Source organism: Bubalus bubalis, chromosome 5 (assembly GCF_019923935.1).
Source record: "Bubalus bubalis isolate 160015118507 breed Murrah chromosome 5, NDDB_SH_1, whole genome shotgun sequence".
NCBI lineage: Eukaryota > Metazoa > Chordata > Mammalia > Artiodactyla > Bovidae > Bubalus > Bubalus bubalis.
The window spans coordinates 61,639,929-61,660,710 of record NC_059161.1 but is presented as its reverse complement, the minus strand read 5'-3'; the positions used below and the strand labels follow the sequence as shown (position 1 = coordinate 61,660,710).

The 20,782-nt window shown below is 37.1% G+C and overlaps 1 protein-coding gene across 1 annotated transcript in view; it reads right to left on the bottom strand.

Annotated features, from left to right (window-relative positions):
* USH2A (usherin) overlaps positions 1–20,782 on the bottom strand; it is a 940,802-nt gene that overhangs the window by 708,947 nt on the left and 211,073 nt on the right. Inside the window, exons 14-15 of the mRNA XM_044943197.2 lie at positions 16,369–16,564; positions 12,287–12,928 (exon numbers count right to left, since the gene is read on the bottom strand). Of these exons, the coding sequence (XP_044799132.2) occupies positions 12,287–12,928; positions 16,369–16,564 (838 nt within the window). The remainder of the gene's footprint in view (positions 1–12,286; positions 12,929–16,368; positions 16,565–20,782) is intronic.

The window sequence follows — 20,782 nt, the reverse complement described above, 5'->3', positions numbered from 1 at the left end:
TAAAAAAACAGAATTTAGATTAATTATAAAATCCATATTTTTCTTATAGAAAAAGAGAAAAATATGATTCAAAAAATGGTGCACTGGGACGACCCAGAGGGATGGAATGGGGAGGGAGGAGGGAGGAGGGTTCAGGATGGGGAACACATGTAAACCTGTGGCGGATTCATTTTGATATTTGGCAAATCTAATACAGTTATGTAAAGTTTAAAAATAAAATAAAATTAAAAAAAAAAAAAATATTTTCAAGTTACTTAAAACTTCTTGGACATAGAAGGAGGAAATTGGCAGATATAACATTAGGAATATGTTGGACACTTGGATGATGGAGCAGGCATATGAGGGAGAAATGGTCCTGGGTGTTGCCTGATGGATGCGTTTGTGCATGTACCTGTCTATGTACATATATATGCACATACACCAAAATAGGCACACAAGTGTGTGCATAATAAAATATATTATTGAAACAATAAATAAAGTTCTGGCAAATGAAAACAAATTGCATAGTTGTCACAATCACTAACTTAGGTATATAAAAATATGAGTCATATTGAGAGAAAAAGACCATGAGCACAAAGAGAATCATTTAGGGAAAAAACAGAAAGTAATTGGAACACTGTAAAATTCATGTGATGCTCTAGTTGAAAACAAGCCATTCTTTCATGTGCATTAACAATTACTTTTTTTCTTCTAGACCCTGCATATTTTCTCTTCAAAAGCTTTAGGAAGAGTAAAACAGGGAAGGAAAAAGCTCAAAATCTGTGCCATTCAATTGGAAAGAACCAAGTCTATTGTTTTTAATAGTAATTTACAAGATTATGCTTCTTTGCATATACTGACAGAAAATTGCTCTATATATGTTTCCAGAAATAGACTATAGTGATAGCAATTACTATGTATTCTCCTACCTGATTCATTGTGTAATCAAAATCACTAATATAGAAGGCTTCTGTTTTGGACTCAAGACCACTGTAGGTGGATTATATGTATTTTCTTTTCTGAGGTGGCTCAGTGGGTAAAGAATCCACCTGCAATATAGGAGATGTGGGTTTGATCTCTAGGTCAGGTAGATCCCCTGAAGGAGGGCATGCCAACCCACTTCAGTATTCTTGCCTGGAGAATTTCATGAACAGAGAGGAACTTGGCGGGCTACAGTCCATAGGGTTGCATAGAGTTGGACACAACTGAAGTGACTGAGCATGCACAAAAGTACTTAAGTCCTTAAGATTCATGATGATGGCATCATGCAGGTCCTAATAGCTCTCCAATTCGGATAAATGATCCATTAAAACAGATAGTTAGGAATAGAGTCAATTTAGACTTATTGCCATACATTCAAGCCACAGAGAATTCTAGAAAAATTAGGAATGATTTTTACAAGAAATGATTTGTCAGATGAATCTGTATAGAGCGTCAGGGTAGATTTTGGTGCAGAAGATTGGGTTGCCCAAGTTTTAGAGACTAAAGCACACAGAAAACGCAGAGGTATAAGCAAAGAAGGACAAGACAGATATTAAAGAGCCCAGGGAGACCGCAGACTGGACAGTAGGGCTTCAAGGAAAAGCCTGTGTTGGAATTTGTCTTGAGGTTAATTCTCCTCCTCCTCTCAGCAGCATGATTATAAAGGTTAATCCCATTAGTATTGTAGTTGTCCTATTTTTAAACAGTTCTAATTAGGATGACTCAGGTACCTTCATGCTCAATGCTTCTTCTTGCCTTACCTAAATGTGCCTAATTCTGGACCATTACTGCTACTTTTATGACTCCTAACTACAGAAAACATTCTCCCTTCCCTCCTACTTAAATTTCAACTCTGGAGTGCAGCTTAAAGATAACTGACCTTAATTTCTTTTTTTTTTTTTTTAATTCAATACATTCCTGATCTCCCTCCATTAGCTCTTCTTCATGTTCCCCATCTGCAAGTCTGCATCCTTTTAACTGATCTTTTAGAAATTTCTTTCCATGGGTGATTTTATAACACATTCTAAAACATAGTCATTAGGACAAAAGTATTAACCTTCCGTTACTCAGGGCTAGGAGTTCACACATAGAAAGCACACAGGAGCCCACTAAAGTTTCTTTTTTCCCTCAGTTTTCTTTTGCCAACTCCTGGTCCCAGATAAGATAAGTCTCAGGTGGGAAACAATGTGTTATACAGCGAAGGCAAAAAGTCATTTGTATCATAAAAGAGTATTGCTTATCCAGGCTTACAGCATCCTTAGAGTTCAAAGTTATTAGCCAGGCAGTTGGTATGCTATCCTAGTGGCTATTTGCACAGCACAGTACCTGTCCTGGGCATAAAAGAAGAGCCCATTTCCTAGCAATGTCCCTCCTGAGGACCATGAACAACTAGGCTTTGCTGAAGTCTGGAAATGGGAGAGAGAAAACAAGTTTAACCTCTAGGCCTTATGCAGAAAAGGAGGGCAGAACTGAGGCTAAGCACTAATTATGAGCCATTTAGAAGACACAGTTCTCACCTTAAACCAGAGAATGGACACTATATTAAGCAAAGAGTCTAGGGAGGAATGTGTGACTCATCTACCCCAGGCAACAAGACTACTGGAGAAACGATTTTTCAAATCAATCACTTCAAAATGAAGTGGAGAAGATGATGCTAATTTTCAAATTAAAATAATAACAATTTTCCTCCATTTAGGGGTTTTGTTTGAAAATAATGCTAAAATTATCACAAATAGAAGGGGGAAAAGTGGAAGCAGTGACATTTTATTATCTAAGGCTTCAGAATCACTGGGGATGGTGACTGCAGCCATGAAATTAAAAGATGCTTGCTCCTTCGAAGGAAAGCTATGACAAACCCAGACAGAGTATTAAAAAGCAGAGATGCCACTTTGCCAACAAAGGTCTGTGTAGGCTACAGTTTTCCATAGTCATGTACGGATGTAAAAGTTGAACCATAACGAAGGCTGAGTTCTGCGGAATCGATGCTTTTGAACTGTGTTGTTTGAGAAGACTCTTGAGAGTCCCTTGGATTGCAAGGAGATCAAACTAGTCAATCCTGAAGGAAATCAACCCTGAATATTCATTGGAAGGACAGAGGCTGAAGCTCCAATACTTTGCCTACCTGATGCAAAGAACAAACTCATTGTAAAAGACCTCCATCCTGGCAAAGATTGAAGGCAAAAGAAGAAGGGGACTGCAGAGGATGAGATGGTTGGACAGCATCACTGACTCAATGGACATGAATTTGAGCAAACTCCAGGAGATAGTGAAGGACAAGGGAGCCTGCCTTGCTGCAGTCCATGGGGTCACAAGGAGTCAGACATGACTTAGCAACTGAACAACCAAATGCTAAAATTATTGTTCACAGATTTGACCAAATGTTAACAAATACATTCATAAATATTATTAATCTCAAGCTACTATTTCTCTTTAAGCATTTGAAAAACTCATTTTCCATTAGATATATATTTAATTGAAGCTGAAGCTCTAATATTCTGGCCACCTGATGTGAAATACTGACTCATTGGAAAAGACCCAGAAGCTGGGAAAGATTGAAGGCAGGAGGAAAAGGGAATGACAGAGGACAAGATGGTTGGGTAGCATGGACATGAGTTTGATCAAGCTCTGGGAATTGGTAATACACAGGGAAGCCTGGCGTGCTGCAGTCCATGGGATCACAAAAAGCTGGATACAACTGAGCAACCTGAACTGAACTGACTGATATATTTAAATTCCCTGCTCCTACTACTTCTTCCTGGACTGTTACCCCTACTTGAATACTTTGCCAAGTTCTATTTTTTTTTAAATTTTATTTATTTTAAAAATTCAGCTCAGGAAACACAACTAAGATCTTTAGGTCTCCCTTTCCTTCAAGAGTTAATCAGTCCCTTCATTTTACTACTTCTGTATCTTTGCATTTCTAATATCACACTTATCACAAATGTGTTATATTTACATGAATCAGTTTCCCCTACTAAACTGTAATGCTTTAATATGTTTATGGTTGTATATCTTATAGCAGCAGAGGCCCCCGTGTACAGTAATTTATTCAATAGATGTTAATTGAAAAATGGATATGTGAAGGAAATGGACATATGGCTGAAAGGATGAAAGGGAGGATATGTTACTCTCTACAATATCATATGATCTCTTTAATAATGAAAAGAAGATGGTAAACATAAATCTGTAAGTCATAAGAGTGACTGGTTGGAAGAGGTTGGATATCAGGGAAAATAGCAGGAAATGTGTAAGAATAAGCATGATCAATTGATCAATTAAAACTCTAATCCTTACCATATCAAGGAATGGAACAGAGTTTCAGAAAGAAAATATCACCCCCAAAATATGCCTCCAGTTATTAGAACAAAGAGTATAATATTATGTTCCAATAAGGGAAATTATTCTATTGGACTTTGTTTTATAAAAAAACCTGGTTTTCATACTTATGTGAGGAGCCATGAGAAACTTTCATATGTTCATTCTCTAAGAATTAAATCCAGTAACATAAAAGAATATAAAGGCAGCTCCGATTAAGTCTTAGAGATTACAGAGCACAGATATACATGCATATTCATAATCCACAGCACAGCAAAATTGTGTTTTCTTTGTTCTCACTTTTCTCAGTCACAATATTTATCAGTTGTATGTTCCAAAGTACCGTGTACCATGGCAATCATCCCAAACATTTCAACTTAGTCCATAAAGTAATCTCAATTCTAGACTCTTCAGTCAGCTCTTCATTATCTGATCACCTCCCATAACTCCATCAATTTTAATTTTGTGACTGTCACTCTGATTCAGCAAAAGAAATGAAATACCCTACCCGAAGCAGTAGCAGGAATCATGGACCGACATGAGTTTGAGGGTGGGGAGAGGTTACAAACACTTGTAAGAGTATGTATTTCAACCCAGCCTCAAATATTTGTTAAGTGAATGTCTATGACAAGTAATGAGCTATTGGAAAAAAGCTTTACTCTTTCAGAGTGCAGAATGTGAGGTCAGATGGACGTGGAATTGTAAATGACTTCTCCACTTAATGAGACCTCATTTCCCCTAACAAAACAATCCTGGTCCTTCCATCATAGAAATAGTGTGTATATTAAATGGGATTTTTTTGGATAACACTCAATTCCAGGGTTTGACAAACATATACATTCAGCAAATATTATCCATTCCATCATTGCAATTTTTACTAGGCAGTTTTCAATGAAAGTGAGGTTTTCCTAAAATTTAAATAATGACCTATCAAAATCCTTTTTTCTCCCCAGATGTGGGTAGGATTGTGGTCCATATTTCCTCTGACAATATTCTTTCCTGGTGGTTTATTAAGGGAAAGGCTCTTATTCTGTGGTCTTTCTGTGAAAAACATGTTAATCAGGAGAAGCCATCTCACCAAACTCAGGGACATGTGTCATAATCAGATTTCAACTTTGAGGCACTGATTTTTAATGGAGTATCAGCCATCTAATTCCAATTGCATTGGTGGGGTCTTGCATGCAATTCTGGTTTATGAGCTCATTTCTTAACAAATATGATATGCTTCTTAATGAAACAAGATACTTTGCTTTACTTTCTAATGGTCTATTTGAGTTATAAAAGCAAACCCAAAGTAAATACCAGAGGGAAGCATGAGGAATTGTCTTATTAACACAAAACATGTCATGTGAAGCTGTTTTCATTATAAATTAGCCTTTATGTTATTCCAAAGCTGCAGAGTCCTCAATAAACCCTCTCTGCCTCTAGTTTTCAAGGACAAGGGTGGGTCACTGGCTGGGAATGCCTTGACACTGTTCCCTGCTTTTCTCGGCCTGGCCTCTGATTAAGTGCCTGCTGCCGAATATTATGAGGTCATCCAGTGCTGAAAAAACGAACCAGGAAAACATATTCAGCACTCTATTTATGAGAGTGGGTATGTGTACATTCATATATGTACACACACTCCAAATAATTTTAAATTAAAGCATTTTTAAAATACTTAATGGAGGTTAAGCAGCATTTTTAACCTCTGTTCGAGTTATTGAATGGCATATTAAAACCAATGTGGCTCTAATGTACCTTCTAATGTGCACTGCTGCTTTAACAAATTGCCTATAAATTTTCGTTGAATTAAGCCTATTCCTTGTACATTCCTAGTAAGGTTAGGTTAATAATACATGAGGTTCCATTATATGCACCTTCCTTAATAATGTTTTTTAAGAAAGTAGGACAAGAGTCTATGTGTACTGGTCTAGGATGGTCACTAACATTTACAATCACAGATGGAAAAGGCGGGCTGGATTCTTGGGCTACTGCTTCACCCCTCTACACCATCCTGCTTCCTCCATGACCCGAGGCTCACGCACATACATCAGCGCAGTTGTCTCCCCCATAGAATATGATCTAGATTTCTCAGATGTCTTTAAAGAAGTAGAGAGAAAGTTTTCTGATCGCAGCAGTGTATTTTAATGTGCCCACTGCAGGGCTGACAACTGCGAGGCATCTGTTTATAATGAAGATACTTCAGGCTCTGGGTTTCTATTTTCAATGTAAATTTCACGGGAAGAGATGATAAAACCCAGAAAACAAAATTCAGAGTAGTTTCTGAAGCTAGAAGAATATAAAACAGAAAAAAAAAAAAAAAGAGGTCCACAAACACAGTTTGATTTTTCCATAGGCTACACATAAGTGTACAAACTATCTTACATTGTCCAAAAAATCCATTAACTCATTAAGCTACCATTTTATTTCTTCCCTTGCAAGGTAGAAAGCCATATTCTCCCTATGTGTAGCTAAAGAAGCACTCCCTGTTTTGCAATAATCTCATGCTAATAAGAGCAGAGCATTGAGGTAGTTTTTCAATGCAGTTACTCACTAGTTCAGGAACTATATATGGACCCCCCACTATGGAGGTGTGTTCCAAGCCCGGGTATAGACCACTGAACAATCTGCGGAAAGCAGTGAGACTTGTAGGCTGGAGAGGAATAAACCATCTTCTGAAAACGAGTTCATGGGCATCACAGATCATAGGGGCCATTAGAGTCCATCAACTCTGCTGTTGCCTTACAATCATGGAAAGCCAGTGGATGGTGGGGTGATGCGAGCTGACTGAAGCTTGAACAGCATCACTTTGGCTGTATGTTGGGGAGTGACTGGAGAAAGATAAAGAGGAGAAACAGGGACTTCAGGCAGCTACTAGGCTAGTCCAGGAGGAAAATGACTATGGCATGGACCCAGATGGATAATTGAGTGTGGTAAGAAGTGGTAAAATGCTGGATATATCTAAAGGTGAAACAAACAAGACTGATTTTGAAAGAAGAGATAAGAGTTGTGGGAAAAACCACCAAGGATGATTTGAAAAGATTACAACCCATAAAATACTGTGGTAACATTTTCAGTGAAGCATGGTTATTGAACCATTTTCCTTCTAAAGTCCAAAAAATTAAATAAAAGGAAATAAAAAAGAACAGAAGAGGAAATGGCAGTGAAGGACAGATATCTACAAGTAAAAGCCAAGCACCTAAGGTAGACAGGCCAATAATAAGCTACTTGATACAAGTTTGTATAACTCTGGGGGGAAAAAAAGTAAAATTGAAGGCTTCAGAGAGTTCTAAAGGCAGGTGTGACTTTCCCCAAACGGAAGGTTCTCCCTATACTGTTTCGAGAGAAGACAGTGAGTTTTCTCTTTAGAGGTTAAAACAGAGAGGGTTTGTACTCAACAGGTACAGGGATGAAGTGCTACACTGACCATGGGGATGATATGAACTGGTGTCTGGGATGGTTAATTTTATGGTCCACTTGGAGAGATTTGATGTCCATTTGCTCAGTCAAACACTAGTCTAGATGTGTCTATGAAGGTGTTTTTACTGATTTTCCCAGACATAAGAACATTAATCTACAGAAAAAAGGTCCCAGTGAACTCCCAGAAAAATTATTTAACAAAAAGCATCTCATCATAAATGAAGGATATAGAAATAGTAAAACTTCTGGAATGTTAAAAAAAAAAAAAAAGAAAGAAAAACAAGAAAGAAGGAAGAAGCAGGTTGGTACTGCTAGAAAATAATGGTGAAATAAATTTGTTGAGTGAAAATGATTCCATACAATGGTAAATTTTCAAATGGCTCCAAGTATAGAATAGAGATAATTTCAGATGTTCAAAATTCTTTAAAAAAATAAACAAACCACTTTCCTCCCTGTACTCTTACTCAGAAGCTACTGAAGCATTTATTCTACCAAATACACAAATAAACCAAGAAAAAAAAAAGAAAACAGGCTTCAGGACATCAGGTATCCAATATAGGAGACATGCAAAGGAAATCTTCAGTAAGCTGCAAAACTTCTAGGATAGAGCTGTGCAACAGGACTACAGGTAGATAGGCTGAAATCAAAACAATAGGTCAGGAGTTCAGACCCTCCCATGGAATGATATATTCAGTGGGGAAAAAATACACAAACACATATACACACACATACATCTTCTATTGGTTCTGTTTCTTTGGAGAACCCTATATAATACAGATGCTCTTGGTAAAAGTCCTGATTATTTCTCATTTCAATTAAACAAACCACTTACTGGGTGCATGCAATATACAACATATTAGTATTATGGCTTCCCTGGTGGCTCAGATGGTAAAGAATCCACCTGCAATGCAGAAGACCTGGGTTTGATCTCTGGCTTGGGAAGATTCCCTGGTGGAGGGCATGGCAACCCACTTCAGTATTCTTGCCTGGTGGGCTACAGTCCATGGGGTCACAAAGAGTCAGATATGACTGAGTGACTAAGCACACACAGCACGATATTATGGCTATGTAAGTTGAATAATTTCCCTGGTGGCTCAGACGGTAAAGGATCTGCCTATAATGCAGGAGACCTGGGTTCGATCCCTGGGTTGGGGAGATCTCCTAGAGAAGGAAATGGCAACCCACTCCAGTACTCTTGCCTGAAAATTCGATGGATGGAGGAGGAGCCTGGTAGGCTACAGTCCATGGGGTCGCAAAGAGTCAGACACGACTGAGTGACTTCAATGTCAATGTCAAGTTGAATAATATAACCTTTACTCTCAAGATGTTGAACTCAAACATGGGAAATAAGACAACTGTACAAGTAAATAAAATACAAGGTTACTTTAAATATGATAATGATTTTCATTAATAGGGATGATCCTCATTCTGTATCCTCCTTAAAAGAGAGAACAGCTTGCCATATACCTTTGCAGAAGACTTTTGTGACATCTCTACTTAGGCAAATAGTTACTAAGAAACTATTCTCCTAAAAAACAAGACTATACCAGATAAATCCCCAAAAGAAAGTGGTCAGGAGACCATGAGGATTGAGCATGATTTTCCAATACTGCAATTTAATTTTTATCAACATTTATATACAGTTTTTAAAATCAAATAGAATTTAAAGACTCACAATGTAAAGTGGCATCTTGCTTCTCCATCCTTCTCCCAGAAATTTCCCTGCCTACAGTAACCACCTTCAACTCCTATAGCTGTTTCTTCTGACTTTCATTTCTGTTTCTGAGTAACATACATATACTGTTACATCTCAACTTCTAACATTTATACTACTGTCTTTCCACTTTAGAAAATGAATATTTAGCTCTTTATACCTTCTCTTCAATAGTCCCATTAGTTGCTTAAATCAGTATTCACAGATTATTTTATTATGACTGCATAAATCTATTTCACAGTTATACCCTATAATATGATTGATTATATTTCTTTTCTTGAAAAATCTGCCTCTGCTTAATTTTCTAGGAATCGCTTAGACATGTCTAGGCACTAAAACTCTCCAATAGAACTTTATCCAAGGAATCTATCAGTTTCTTTTTTCCACTGAATGTATTAGTCCACAGGAGGATCTGAAGCCCTGACCCTCCTGTTGGGATTTGAGTCCATTGATCTCTAGTTCTATTGCATCGCTATATTCTAGGTCAGAATGAAACACTAAATAAACTTTAACAGTGGACAACAAGTCAAAAGCATATTACATTTGCTCTATTAACTTTTGCTGGCTTACTTACAAAGAAGGATATATAAATCATGGCTATTTGTGCAGAAATGGATTACATTATTTCCAGAACTGAAGTGTTAACAAATAGCAACAACAAAAAAAATAATAATCTTAGAATATGATAAAATGATTGCACATTTGTAAGGATAAATCTGAAGCTGAAAGTCATAATATGCTGCAGCTGTCAGGTAGGTTATCTGCTCAACTCTCAATTATCTTTCTGTTTCCTGGGATACTTACCACCTTGCTCCTACCTGAAGGAGTGATTCCTAGAAGCCATGCTTATTTTAGGTGATCCTGACACTGGTCACAGTGAACTGCCACAGACATGGCCACCCTAACAAAACTCAGTCAATTAGAATCAATTAGAATCTCCTTCCTGAAACTGTAACCAAAAAGCAGCTAATGTCTTTCTGTGTAGCTGGAATTAGAACCGTAAGCAAACTTGGGGGACAGCAGTGACTATACAATCACACAGAGAGGGTAAGAGAAGCAAAAGGTGCCCATCTGCAGAAAGAGACAGAGGCTGGGAATAAATGAATGAATGAATGAATCTATATCAATGGGAGCTTTGTAGTTTCTAAGTCCTGACTGCATTTGCTCCATGTCAGGTATTACAGAACATTCAGTGATAATAAAGCCTCCACTTATGTTGAAGCTAGTTTGAATTTTTTTCTGATATTTTATCTTAAAGGAAATTAACTATTTATCAATTCTTTTCTGTCTCTTTGGGTTTATTTGTTACACTGACCAATGTCAAGGGAGAGGTTTTGTCCAATTCTCCCGAGCTGAATTCCTTGTTATGCAAAATAAGAGTTTAGTCTTATCCTCTCTGGCAGGCAAATCACCCTTTTAAATTTGTATCACCCTCATTTTCACAGGTTCAGATAACTCAGAGGTGATTTTGCTAGACAGGACAATGATTAATACAGCTGTTAAACAACTGATAAATATTTACATTTATCATAACATCATGATGAATGTACTATAAAGAAAGTATATTGCTTTAATTAATTTATTAAATCATATAAAGGCAAGGAGAAAGCCATGGATAGGGTCCATTTTTCTTCCAGTTGGGAAATCTGGAAAGATGGACACAGTAGGACTAAATAGTAGCCTATTTTATTAATTTAATGGCTTTTAAAAATAATTCTAGAGAGTATTGAGTAGAGTTCCCTGTGCTATAAAATATGTCCTCATTAGTTATCTACTTTATATATAGGAGTGTGCATATGCCAATCCTGATCTCCCAATTTATCCTCCCCCTTACTCACTGGGTAACCATAGGTTTGTTTTCTACATCTGTGGGAAAAGAATCTAAAAAAGAATGGATATATACATACAACTGATTCACTTTGCTGTACAGCAGAAACTAACACCACACTGTAAATCAACTTTTTTTGTTGTTTAATCACTAAATTGTGTCAGACTCTCGCAACCTCATAGACTGTACCCTGCCAGGCTCCTTCTTCCATGGAATTTCCCTGGCAAGAATACCAGAGTGGGTTGCACTTCTTTCTCCAAGGGATCTTCCTGATCCAGTGATCAAATCCATGTCTCCTACATTAGCAGGCAGGTTCTTTACCACTGAGCCACCAGAAAAGCCCAAAAAATTTTAAAAAATAATAAAAATGTAAATGAAAGTGAAAGCGAAAGTCATTCAGTCATGTCTGACTCTTGGCGACCCCATGGACTATCCAGTCCATGGACTTCTCCAGGCAAGAATACTGGAGTGGGTAGCCATTCCCGTCTCCGGGGGATCTTCCAAATCCAGGGATCGAACCCAGGTCTCCCACACCGCAGGCGGATTCTTTACCAGTGAGTCACAAGGGAAAATGTAAATAAAGCCTTAACATTTTTTTTAAAAAGTAATTTTAGATGTTTCTGTATGATGCCAGGACATATAGCTCGTTCAATAAAAACACTTAGCATTTATTAAGAAAGTTCATCATCTGAGTATCTAGCATTGTGCAGATAATCAACACAAGTTTCCTTTGTCTGGAATATAAAATATATTCTTGCTTTCCTTAGCTTTTATTTAGTTGCTAAAAGGGGATTTAATTCAAGTTGAGAAATGAAATAAAAGTCTCAATTATTAAGCGTCTGAATGTGGCATTGATCTAAATGGTCACCCCAATATAGAAACACAAATATGTCACATAATCTTTAATAGACCAAATAGTTATATCTCTATTAGATAACAATATAAATGCAACAGTCGTATTGGAGATTATTTTTTTCAGAGTCCTAACCAAAAAGCAAAGAGGAATCACCTGATGCAGAATGAAAAGTAAGTCGTCTTGCACTGAAAATGTAACACATTTCTCTTACCTGGTTGACACTGATTACACCTTCTTCCTTGACGATTAGGCAAACACGGGCACTGGCCACTGAGTGGGTCACAGATGGTCCCAGGTAATGTCCCCAGGGGGTCGCACTCACACACCTGGCAGCCTTGAAAACTGCCAACGGTCACATGGTACCTGTGAGGCTCACACTGATTGCAGTGAAGACCCGTTACTCCTAATTTGCAGGGACACTGTCCTGTGGATTTGTCACAGAGCAGAGAGCCATTTACGGTCCCAGTCCTATCGCAGTTACAAGGCAGGCAGAGGAAAGAATGGTTTTGCGGCTGGTAGAAGTACCCCTCCACACACTCACTGCAGCGTCTTCCCCCAACATTGGGCTTGCAGACGCACTGTCCCGTCCAAGCATCACAGACCGTCCCAGACCGGGACCCCGCCACATCACAGTCACAGGCCTTACAACCGGTGGCGTCCAGGCCGTAAGAGTGTTCTCTGCAGGTGTCACACTGAAGTCCTTTGGCTTCCTTTTTGCACTCACACTGCCCAGAAAGAGGATTGCAGAGTCTGTTCACTGAGCCGTGGAGGTTACACTGGCAGGGCTCACATCCATCGTCGTTAAAACTTTGGAGAAATTTAAACCCAAAATTGCAGTGATCACATCTGAGCCCTAAAGAGAAAAAATATGTTTAAAAAGGTAGAGATGTGAAAACAACTCCATTCAAGTTTTCAAGATCGTCGAAGTGCAAACAATGCTGTTACAGACATTTAATACAGACACAATAAAACATGGAGTGTTTTCTTCACAAGTAATGCCAGAGAGGGCTGATAGTATAGTCAAAATATGATGGCAATATTTAATTTGGTGCCCACGTACCACATTAATTTTTGCAATGTGCTTTATAAGATTTTATTTATTACTTAATTCCAAGAAAAATTCTTAATGCAAATGTTCCCTCTGTTACACATACTGGAACTCTCTTCCTATACAAACATCAGAACTATTATTTTGAAATTATTTAACTATATTAAAACCATCATTCTTATTTTATCTTAACAAAGTATGTTCATTTAAAAGTTGAGAGTGAAATACATTTTCTAAGCCATACAGAAGAATTATGCATTACTGCATAAGTTATTTTCCTAGAAATCAGAATCCATTCAAAATGTTTAATAAATGTTAACCTGATAACTATTTTGTTGAAAGAGTACACATCTTACTTCTGAATATCACACATTTAAATAATTAATATAAATAAAAGTTATCCAGAGCAATTTTATTTCAATGCTTTTATACACTCCTATATTTTATCATTTTCAATTAGTATAAATTATGCTCTCCTTGGCTCATAAAGCAATCACATTACTTGTCATATTGTGTGATTCAGAACTTACCTCTTTAAACACTAAGTAAATTCTGCTGTTTGTATTATTTCTACTTAAAGGAGTACATACATATATACATTTCACAAACTGAGAAAAATGTTTTATCACCTATACTTAAATCTGACAACTTTGTTGAGTTTCAAAAAAGAGTACTACAATGCAAAGGAATAAAAAATATTCTTGAGTAGTAAATGTTGAGATGCAAAATGCTTTCTTTAGCTAGTTTTCACATATGCATGATTTAAATAACTGACTATGTGAGGCTGAATCAATTGAAACATTTCAAGCTATAACAACATTAAACAATTAGTCTTAAAATAACAGTCAAAAACACAGTCAGGCGCCCATATGCAGAAAAGCATTTCCTAAACCAGAAGGAAATGCATAATATATAAGTATATATATGGATAAAAATTCAAGAACTCCAATGGAAGGCAAATTCTTTAACAGTGATGAATGACTCACCTAAGGCATATCATTTAATTTCAATAAGGAAAATAAAAAAGGACCACTATTGCTGCAAATTTTAAAAATAACTGTATTGTTAACAAGAATTATGACTCATTTTGAACTATTAAAATTGGTCTACATGGATTCATATCATATCAGTTTCAAAAATATGCGCAGTGCTTATTTGAATATGCCATACATATTCCTGACAGGTAATCTATTCCTAACGATACTCAGGAAGGCCTACAGGGCATCACATTCAGTGTTAACAAGTACAGGCGAGTTAGCACACTTGGCATTTAATTCACATTCCTCTCCCTTTTTATTCTAGATGAATGACCTACTTTAATAAAATTATTGGTGCTAATGTATTTTACTGGTGATAGAATCATTAGTAAGATTTAACAGTTTTGTGAAATCTAACAGTTTGCTTTCTGAAGCACAGACAACATACACTTGTGTTTTCTGTTGTTTTCTTAATCATACGAACAAAGTAAAATTGAATGGTTACTTGTAGTCCCATTAGGAAAAGAAACATATAGACATATCCAGTTTACATTTTTATTAAAAAAAAAATGCATATGCAGAAGTAACTCTAGAGTTAATAATGTCAAACTGATGATTTCATCTTTAAAAATATGTATTTATATTTTCCTGCAGAAAACTACCAAGATCATCCAATAATACAGGTAAATGACAGCAAGTTTGTAATAAATTCCAAGTAATGTGTGATGTTTTTCTTCCTTAAGCTCTGGAAACTATCACAGGAAAGATTTTACTGATACAGAGATGTAACCATTTGATTGTCCCTAAAGATCTCTCTTTAAATTTTGTTTTCACATCTTGAATCTAAAGTATATCTTATATCAAAGAACACAGGATTCTATATAGATTGAACATGAAAAACTTCATTCACTATCACAGATAGCACTTATACAAAAGCATGCTTCTATTTATAAGTTACTCCTTTTTTTCCTGAAAAGTTAGTTTTTGTATGCCTGAAATGCATAAGGGCAAGTTATGATACAGATTCTTATTTAATCTTTCTTTAAACCAGAGAAATCTTGTATAATATAAAGCAGGCCCATATTCTTTCATATTAAATTAAAATGTTTGTCTAGCTGTATTGTACAAAATGACAAATGTATAATCATATACATAAAAGGTAAAGAATTTGCTTTAGTGTTATATCATAGAAATGAAAATGTTATTCCAAGTGATATGTTCACATGTTTGTATATATGCATGTTTGCAGGCGTGTGTGTGTTTGTGTGTCTGCCAGGCATGTTTTTATTATCATAAGGTTAGGGTCAGTATAAGAAAAACCATGGAAGACTTGGTGTCTTGAATGACAATAGAAAGGTAAAGGTCTTTTTTAAACTTCCTATACAAACCAAGACATGTTCAGTTACAATATAAGACTTACTTTATCAGGAAACTTTCCTCTTATAATATTCTCATATATCAAAATTTCAAAGTGCATTATGTACATAGTGCATTTCAGGCACTTGATAAATTTTGTCCTTATGTGGCTGTGGTTCCCCTCAAAAATGTTGGATGTAATAAATTGCTATAATCAAATCTAATTTCTGAAAAATACCTGTGGGAGTAACAAACAAAAAAGCATGTCTTGTATAAAAAAAAGATAAATAACACCAAAGGTAGCTGTTTATTATAATCAGCTTGGTGCTGAATTACAAAATTAAAATTATGTGGCCCTTTATAACTAACCCTAGCAATATACATGATCTGTGGAATTATGTTGACTTATTTTGCATTTCATAGGAACAGTTCAAAGAAATATAATAGAAAAAAAATGGAAAGATTTATCACAAAGGACCCTGTAGCACAGAACATTTTGAAAAAAAATCCATTTATTTTAGTCTATTAAGAAAACTAGCATGGAAATGATTTGCTTAGAACTCATTAAGTGTAAAACATTTTGAAAAGTGCTAATTCTCTAAAAGAAACATCTATGAAGTAAGCAAATTATATTTTTCTATGACTTATTAGTATGGGACCATGTGAACTATTGCATCTACGGAATAAAGAAACTTCTAAAGGATTGATTAAACTAAGCTTCAAGCTGCAGCTTGAGAGAATTATTAATTTAGTCATTTTTAGACAGTTAATTTCATCCAAATTGTTTTTTTTTTTTTTTCCCAGCCTGCCTTGAGCAAGGAAATTTGCTTTACGTTTCAGCGAAGAAATCAAATAGAGGATTTTATTCCAGATGGTAATAGAGATGTGACTGCAAACTTCTGCATTACATACCAATAACATTCGCCTTGCACTTGCACTGGCCTGAATGTGGGTGACAGGTAATATCTCCATCCACTGTCCCAGAGGTGTTACAGCTGCACGGACTGCAGCCGTCAGGATCCCGCTCCTGGAGGTTGTAGAATCCGTTCTGGCACTGATTGCATTGTCTGCCAGACACATGTCTCTTACAATCACACTGGCCTCCGATCTAGAGAAGATACAACATTTTGTAGAATGAGGAACGTATCTATTTTTAGATAATTTGCTCATTAGGTACAAGACAGGGAGGGCGGGGAGGAAAAAACTTTAAATGTGAAACAGACAAGAGGGTAATAAGGTATTTCTCTTCCTGACACAGAAACATGGGAGAGCTTCAGCAGGGTGAATATATAGAACTGAATGAAAATAAACCCACAGAAGTCAGTAGTATATGACTAAAAGGGAAGTGGAATTAAGCCTTCAGCACCTTATGAAGAAATCAAAATATAGTCATGCGGAGACTGAAAATAGAAATGGGCCGTAGTTAAGTTAGTCTTTTACCTATACCTTTTTCATTCCTCTCCTTTACTCCTTGATCCAGACTTGTTCTGTGCATGTCGATGCTTCAACTAAGAATCTTTCTATAATATCATCCCACCAAAGTTTTAACAACGTTTAAAATAAAGTTCATAACAGCATCCATTTATGCCTACTGATAATGATCTTAACAATGTTTTTTTCGCACAACTCCATTCAGGAATATTTCAGCATATTTATGATTCATTTATATTATGATTTAACCATATCGAGTGAATTTAACTGATTTACATTCCCATCCCAAAGAAAGGCAATGCCAAAGAATGCTCAAACTACACAAACTACCACACAATTGTACTCATCTCATATGCTAGTAAATTAATGCTCAAAATTCTCCAAGCCAGGCTTCAGCAATACATGAACCGTGAACTTCCAGATGTTCAAGCTGGTTTTAGAAAAGGCAGAGGAACCAGAGATCAAATTGCCAACATCCGCTGGATCATGGAAAAAGGAAGAGAGTTCCAGAAAAACATCTACTTCTGCTTTATTGACTATGCCAAAGCATTTGACTATGTGCATCACGATAAACTGTGGAAAATTCTCAAAGAGATAGGAATACCAGACCACCTGATCTGCCTTTTGAGAAACCTGTATGCAGGTCAGGAAGCAACAGTTAGAACTGGACATAGAACAACAGACTGGTTCCAAATAGGAAAAGGAGTACATCAAGGCTGTATATTGTCATCCTGCTTATTTAACTTATATGCAGAGTACATCATGAGAAATGCTGGGCTGGAAGAAGCACAAGCTGGAATCAAGATTGCCAGGAGAAATATCAATCACCTCAGATATGCAGATGATACCACCCTTATGGCAGAAAGTGAAGAGGAACTAAAAGCCTCTTGATGAAAGTGAAAGAGGAGAGTGAAAAAGTTGGCTTAAAACTCAACATTCAGAAAACTAAGATCATGGCATTTGGTCCCATCACTTCATGGGAAGTAGATGGGGAAACAGTGGAAACAGTGTCAGACTTTATTTTTGGGGGCACCAAAATCACTGCAGATGGTGACTGCAGCCATGAAATTAAAAGATGCTTACTCCTTGGAAGGAAAGTTATGACCAACCTAGACAGAATATTGAAAAGCAGAGACCTTACTTTGCCAACAAAGGTCCATCTAGTTTTTCCAGTGGTCATGTATGGATGTGAAAGTTGGACTATGAAGAAAGCTGAGCACCAAAGAATTGATGCTTTTGAACTGTGGTGTTGGAGAAGACTCTTGAGAGTCCCTTGGACTGCAAGGAGATCCAACCAGTCCATTCTAAAGGATATCAGCTCTGGGTGTTCTTTGGAAGGACTGATGCTAAAGCTGAAACTCCAATACTTTGGCCACCTCATGCAAAGAGTTGACTCATTGGAAAAGACCCTGATGCTGGGAGGGATTGGGGGCAGGAGGAGAAGGGGACGACAGAGGATGAGATGGCTGGATGGCATCACTGACTCGATGGACATGAGTTTGGGTGAACTCCAGGAGTTGGTGATGGACAGGGAGGCCTCGCGTGCTGCAATTCATGGAGTTGCAAAGAGTTGGACACGACTGAGCGACTGAACTGAACTGAACTGAAAAATATTAAAAAGTTACTTGTTTTAGAGCACTGTCAACTAAAACATTATCTGATTAAAGGAATACTTTTCTTCTTTGACCTATTGTTTGAGAATGAAAATACATAGACTATAAAATAAAATGCTCATCTACTATCTGCACAGGTAATGCTATGTTGGTTAAAGAAAGAGCTAAAACCTTTCACAAGGGAATATACACGTACAAAATGTGAAATAAGTATGAAGATTTCAATAACAACTTAGGACTTTCATGAGAGATGTGAATACAGACATTAAGTCTCTTATGAAACCACTGGCATGTCTCCTGGTGACTCCCTTCCACTTGGACTGAATCAGCTTGCGACCTTTGCATGCAAGGTTACCACACAAGGAGGTAAACTACACGTGGAAAGACGTGGTTTGATTTACCTTTAAAATCTTGGGATATCCAAAAATATCACATGAGATTAGGATTCAGTAACAAAGGTACAGAGAAGGGATTTTATACTAAATAATTTTAAAGGATCTATCACTGCCTAATTTTTCATCTAGGAAATAGGAACTCACTGAAATCATTATTTAAGGATAAGATAATTGACACAAACTGTATAACACTCTGAAAAACAAAGGTTTATACATGTACTATATAAAGCTATAGAAAATAATGAAAAACAGTATCAAAGACATGTATAGGTCAAAAAGATACACAAGGAAAGTAACTTGCCCCCTTGTGTCTGACTGTCTATCCCAACCCCACTTTTACCCAGCCCCATGGAATCCAGATTATTACTCAAAACAGGGCTTTGATTTGATCTATAAAATTATTGTTGTTGTACATTCGCTCAGTGGTGTCTGAGTTTTTGCAATCACATGGACTGCAGCACACCAGGCTCCCCTGTCCTTCACCATCTCCCAGAGCTATTTCAAACCCATGTCCATCAAGTCAGTGATACTATCTAACCATCTCATCCTCTGTTGTCCCCTTCTTCTCCTGCCTTATATCTTTCCCAGCATCAGGGTCTTTTCCAATGAGTCAGCTCTTCACATCAGGTGGCCAAAGTATTGGAGCTTTAACTTCAGCATCAGTCCTTTCAATGAATATTCGGGGTTGATTTCCCTTAGGATTGACTAGTTTGATCTCCTTGTAGTCCAAAGGACACTCGAGAGTCTTATCCAACAACACAGTTCAAAAGCATCAATTCTTCAGTGCTCACCTTTCTTTATGGTCTAACTCTCACATCCATACATGGCTACTGGAAAAACCATAGCTTTGACTATATGGATCTTTGTCTGCAAAGTAATGTCTCTGCTTTTTAATACACTGTCTAGGTTTGTCACAGATTTTCTTCTAAGGAGCAAGCATCTTTTAATCTCGTGGCTGCAGTCACCATCTGCAGTGATTTTGCAGCCCAAGAAAATAAAAATGTTTCCATTGGTTCCCGATCTATTTGCCATGAAGTGATGGGACCAGATGCCATGATCTTCATTTATTGAAAGTTGAGGTTTAAGCCAGATTTTTCTCTCTCCTCTTTCACCTTCAACAAGAGGCTCTTTAGTTCCTCTTCGCTTTCTGCCATAAGGGTGGTGTCATCTGCATATCTGAGGTTATTGATATCTCTTCCGGCAATCTTGTACTTTATTCCAGCTTGTACTTTATCCAGCCTGGCATTTCCCATGATATACTCTGTATATAAATTAAATAAGCAGGGTAACGATACACAGCCTTGACGTACTCCTTTCCCAGATTGGAACCAGTCCATTTTCCATGTCCAGTTCTAACTGTTGCTTCTTGACCTGAATACAGGTTTCTCAGGAGGCAGGTAAGGTGGTCTGGGATTCCCATCTCTTGAAGAATTTTCCACAGTTTGTTGTGGTCCACATAGTCAAAGGCTTTAGTGCAGTCAATGAAGCAGAAGTAGAGTTTCTCTGGAATTATCTTGCTTTTTCTATGACCCAAGGGTTGTTGGCAATTTGATCTCTGGTTCCTCTACTTTTTCTAAATTCAGCTTGAACATCTCCAAGTTCTCACTTCATGTACCGCTGAAGACTAGCTTGAAGGATTTTGAGCATGACCTTTTTAGCATGTGAAATGAGAGCAATTGTGCAGTAGCTTGAACATTCTTTGGCATTGTCCTTCTTTGAGATTAGAATGAAAACTGACCTTTTCCAGTCCTGTGGCCACTGCTGAGTTTTCCAAATTTGGTGGCATATGGAGTGCAGCACTTTCACAGCATCATCTTTTAGGATTTGAATTACCGCAGCTAGAACCCCATCATCTCCACTAGCTTTGTTCATACTGATGCTTCCCAA